Source organism: Camelina sativa, chromosome 10 (genome assembly GCF_000633955.1).
Source record: "Camelina sativa cultivar DH55 chromosome 10, Cs, whole genome shotgun sequence".
Lineage (NCBI taxonomy): Eukaryota > Viridiplantae > Streptophyta > Magnoliopsida > Brassicales > Brassicaceae > Camelina > Camelina sativa.
In genome coordinates, this window is record NC_025694.1 from 1,478,656 (window position 1) to 1,483,779 (window position 5,124).

Below are 5,124 nucleotides of genomic sequence, written 5' to 3' on the forward strand. Positions count from 1 at the left end.
AAAAAAAAAAAAAAAAAAAAAAAAAATAGAATGAAAAAGCCAAGAACTAAACATAATTTATCAATTTGAAAACTGACTGCTTTGGGATAATGTAATTTTACTCTTTTCTTGTAACACTCTCTTCAATGTGTTACATTTTTTTGGAGGAAAGAAACAGATTTAACTGACGTTAAGAGGTTTGTTTGTTTGTTTGTTTAGGTAAATAAAAATTTTATTTGTTTCTTCTTCTTCTTCTTCCATGCGATTCCTCTGTACCGTTATTATAATGCCACAACTCTTCCATGTGACATTTTTCTGCCCTTTTTGTTCTTTCGATAAATTTCAGACTCTTTTGTCGTTTCTCTTAACTAGCTTCTGCTTTCTTTTTTCACTTTTTTTTTTCACTTTGAGGTCATTATTTTTACCGTATACTAGTATTTTGTAACTGTAGTAGCTCCTGCAAACCTAAAAAAGCAGGGTCGTAGCCCCCTAAAAGCTTGCTGCACTAATAATATGTAGTAGTCTCCATTATTATTACATATCATTGGTAGATATACCATTATGAGATTATTCCATGAATTCTTCAGTTTTACTTTTTAGTCAAGACAATTTTGTAGAATATAGACTTTTATACACATCATACACATTATTAGGAAAGAGCATTCAAAGAAGTATAATTAATAGCATAAGGATATACAAGTACACCTTTGTATCTCTTGATTAAATGCAGAAAATAGTGTGGCTATTAATTATGGTACTGAATAACATATTATCTACTAATGGACAACTATTTAATCTAAAGGCATATGATCATTATGAACAAAGAGCCACATATTCCAACTTTATTGGATAGATGTCTATTCTTATTAATCGATGGTAGTATTGTAGAAACTAGAAAGCTAAGGTACATAGAATTAGTTGTTCAAAACGATAGTAATATACTTGCATTTATAAATAAAGATAACTGACCATGAATTGGTGTTTGTCAAGTTGAACCAAATATATAATTCATGAACAAAATGACAAAGATCTTTCTATTCCATAACTCGTACTAATAATTGTCTACACCTCTTTAACATTAAAACCAATATAAATGGTCTACACCGTTGACATGTAGTATTTAATTACTTTCTTTTTTATAATTGATTGAGTTTGAGTTTTATAGCTATATCCATTGTAATAGAAACTTTTTAAACAAATCGAATTAACCAATACAGTATAGATGAGTATTGTTTAAAATTTTCATTGAAACTCTAGAAATGATATTTATGTCTAAAACATAAATTTAGGCTTTTAAGTACTTACAAATTCCAAAGAGCTGGAAAATCTCTCATCATATGGGTTGATTATTGATGAAGTTACGAAATTTCAAAGCATAGAGTTAGTATCACGTTATCTAACAGACGCATGGGGATGGATGTTCAAGCACGCACACGACAACACACACTAGTAGTCTCCGTTGTTATTTATTGTTAGCATTGATTTTTGCGAACAAAACAAAGCTATCAATTATAACAATAACACTACTAGTTCGAAAAAACAGAAAAAAGATCAGAGAAAATGGGTCCAATTAATAAAAACCCATGTTTCAATCAATATTGACTCATGAAATACTATAGTGACTCCGCTCCTACCACATTCAAACGTTGAATTTTTTTTTTAATCTCCTTCATTCAAATCGTTCTTATCCATTCATTCATCACAATAAGGAAATATATTTTTCATCTAATATCACGTGTTTTCTTGGTTTCATTGTCGATATAAAATATGCATGTTTCCATTTTTTTTCAATTTGCAACACTCAAATTTCACACTCTATGCTAGCTTTTCATGCAATGTGTAGTGTGATATTCATCTCAGCGAATTTAATGATCCAGCTTTCTTACTATTTTGTTATTCAATTTGATTTCTTTAAGAACAAAAAAAAAGGAATGAGAAGATTCATTAATGTCGAAAGAGACCATTGCTAGTTTCTTCTGCTTCTCTCGACAGTTGAAAGCCGCAAGCTTGAGAATCATTGTTCTTCTTACTTACAATGAATGAAAAGGTATATGGAGACTCAAGAAAGATTATGGAAGATAGAGTGGTTATCAAAGCAGGTTGTTTATATGGGACCAGCCTTTAACTATTGTTATTTATAAATGTAGTTTTAAGTATTTGTAGCTTAATAACAACTTTCTTAGAAAGGACCAACACTTTAGGAGTTGTGTACTTAAATCACATGGAGATGGTCACGCACCGGCGACAAACACACAGTTTGTTAATTAATATTATCAACACTGCTCTTTCAAACAATCTCATGTATCCAACAGAACCATATTTTTAACCACTGAATTACATAAGTCCCAGACAAACTTTATTCAGAATCAAGAAAAGTAAGGATATGAAAACACAAATAACTAAAAACATATTAAAAAACGAGGAAACAGAACCGTTGCCTCAACAATAGGAATTTCCTCTCTTCAGTGCCTTGACCTGCTTCTTCGCCTGCAAAATACACTCAATATGTTTGTTATATAGACAAAGGTAAAAGCAAGCCACCATTCATGTAAAGCTTGCCATCTGTTTTTACCTGGGAGACCTTGAATAAGATGGGGAACGTCTCCGTGAGCGTTTGGGAGACCGTGATCGCGACCTTGATAGGGACCTAGACCGTGACCTTGAACTGTGTCTGCGCGATCTCCTGCTTCTGCTTCTGCTTCTGCTTCTGCTTCGTCTGTGTCTTCTGCAGGCAAAATATTTTAATAAACAAAATCAAATGGGAGGAGAAGCAATGAAATCTGTGCAGTCAACTGTATTGGTGAGTCTCGAGAGAGAGAGAGCGGATCCAATCAGAGCTCTAGAACAGAGAACTTGCTTCTCATCTTCACAAATCCCCATTCTAATCACGAAGCAAAAAAATTATAACTTTTATTAACAACCTCGGTGGTGGCGATCGACTATTACTCCTACTACGGCTGCGCTGCCTATTCCGACTTAACCGGCTTGTTTCCGCTAGTTTCTCCAGCCTTTGCCGCTCCTGTTCTCGTTTCTTAGCTGTCTCTGTTGCAGAGTCTTTCTTAACTGTGTATAATAGCATTCATCAACCATCTTTTCTCACAGAAAATACGAATAAACCTAATCACAGTGAAGATAAGTCTTACTTTGCTTTGTTAGCTGTTTATTCATGATTCTCTTCAGTCGTTCTTGGGGAGTTTCTTTCTTCTCTGCTTGTGTCTGCTTCAAAGAGGAGGTACCTTGTTTTGAAAGCTTCGCTAGTGCTGTGGAAGTACTGGAAGTAGAAAAAAGAAATTAAGGTTCCCATTCATAATCACAGAAGCTAACGGAAGATACAGAACACACAAAATAAACTGGAAATATGCAATCTCATCCATACCTCACTGTCGGTTTAGCTGGTTTAACAATCTTGTCTTTCTCAAGGGAAACACCAGACGCAGGATCAACATGCAGCGCCTCAAGAATATGGCCCGACGATGGTCTGCAGGGAAATAAACTATTATAATTTCCTACTCTATCGATTATAATTAGCAATTTCATTCAAATTAAAAGCGGTTCCAGAAAGGAAGATTCTATCTCTCCCTTGATGCTAATCTAGTGCCAAATTATTATACAACAAACGTTTTCCTCAACCAACAAGTGGGGAATAAGTGGCTATCTTTGCAAGAACTAGAGGTTGAGTGCTCCGACCGGCTTAATAGATCAGTCTGAGATGGTGGTGAATGCGGTGGGGAATATCCTCCGAATCTCGGACTTCCCACATCTCCAGAGCCTCCTCCAAATTCTGTAATATATTCGATTTTTGGTTTGCTGATTTCATCTGAATGATCTCCACGCCCATTCCGCCGTGAGTATGATGGAGAATATGACCGGGATCTGGATCTTGATCTGTGGATACGGAAATGAAGAGATAAGGAATCACACTCCCAATGTTTTCATAGCTGGAATGGCGTAATAACAGGCTAATAAGAGCAAAACCTTCTTGAACGCGGATAAGCCTCATAAGTAGGACTCCTTCGAGACTCCCTGTGAATTTAGAAGCACCATGTCAATGAGCTAAAACTTACATTTTGACTTTTGCTTTCTAATGTGTAATGCTATCTTACCTGTAGGGATCATGATGAATCATTTGCCTTCCAACAATCCTTGAAGTTTCTTTTTCTCTGTCTCTCTCTGTCCTTGAAACTTTCCTTCTTTCCTTGCGACTTAGCTTCTTCTGCATTTTCATGAGTTTCGATTAGATAATAGATAAGCAAAGAGCGAAACAAAAGGAAGACATAAACTTTCATAGATCAACACGAACGAGCCCTTGCAACTTACAATTGAAGGATCGCCTTTGATGAGTTCCTTTTGCCTTTTCTCTTCCTCTTTTGCCTTCTTGTCCATATAAACCAGCCACCCATATCGCTTTATGCCAAACTGTTTAGCAATAGTTTCCATTCCTTCATCATCGCTGTCGTTACTGTCAAATTCTTCCTCCTCATCCTCATCATCCTCGTCATCATCAACATCATCTTCCTCCGCATCCAATGATTTATCTTTTCCGTTTCCCGCATAAGAAAATCCAACCTGCGAATATGTTCCTTTGTTTGCAGTTGGTTGAGCTGGTTGTGATCTACAACAAAACACAAAATCTGTGAGCAACTAGAAAATCAATGGTGAAATTGTGATTACAACAAACACTACTAATAAGAATAATAAGACACAACGAGGATTTAACTCATTGAGCTTCTACATAACCTTGATCAATCTGAAAAAAAGGAAACTTTCAGAGTAGGGTGAAAAAGTACCTAGCCCCTGGGAAGGGAGCCGTAAGTTTGGCATCGAGCTCTTGATGGACATGTAGCAAACCCTCCTCATCAGAAACTGTTCACAGTATGAAGGCATTATCCCATTGACACTTTATCTCAATTACTCGAATTTTGATTCCGTCTTTTCCTTGAATTTGATTGGAAGATCGAAAAAAGAAACAAAACTGTAGTAAAAAAGGTACCGACATCCTCTACGCCGATGCTTAATCAAATCCCGATAACGCTCAAAATTAACAAACTCTTCAACTTCTTCCTCCTCCTCCGTCTTCTTATGTGGCCGTATACTTCTTGAACCAGCCTCACGCACAAAATCCAGAAGAGCACGTCCATCAAATCT

General features: G+C 35.9%; 1 protein-coding gene across 1 annotated transcript in view; it reads right to left on the reverse strand.

Moving 5' to 3' along the window:
• The window catches only part of LOC104716412 (CLK4-associating serine/arginine rich protein), a gene marked incomplete in the record, with an annotated part of 3,238 nt that continues 361 nt past the window's right edge, over positions 2,248 to 5,124 (reverse strand). The window contains 11 exon segments of the mRNA XM_010433786.2: positions 2,248 to 2,466; positions 2,552 to 2,704; positions 2,901 to 3,042; positions 3,123 to 3,250; positions 3,356 to 3,457; positions 3,667 to 3,864; positions 3,955 to 4,002; positions 4,083 to 4,192; positions 4,297 to 4,591; positions 4,767 to 4,842; positions 4,974 to 5,124. Of these exon segments, the coding sequence (XP_010432088.1) occupies positions 2,442 to 2,466; positions 2,552 to 2,704; positions 2,901 to 3,042; positions 3,123 to 3,250; positions 3,356 to 3,457; positions 3,667 to 3,864; positions 3,955 to 4,002; positions 4,083 to 4,192; positions 4,297 to 4,591; positions 4,767 to 4,842; positions 4,974 to 5,124 (1,428 nt within the window).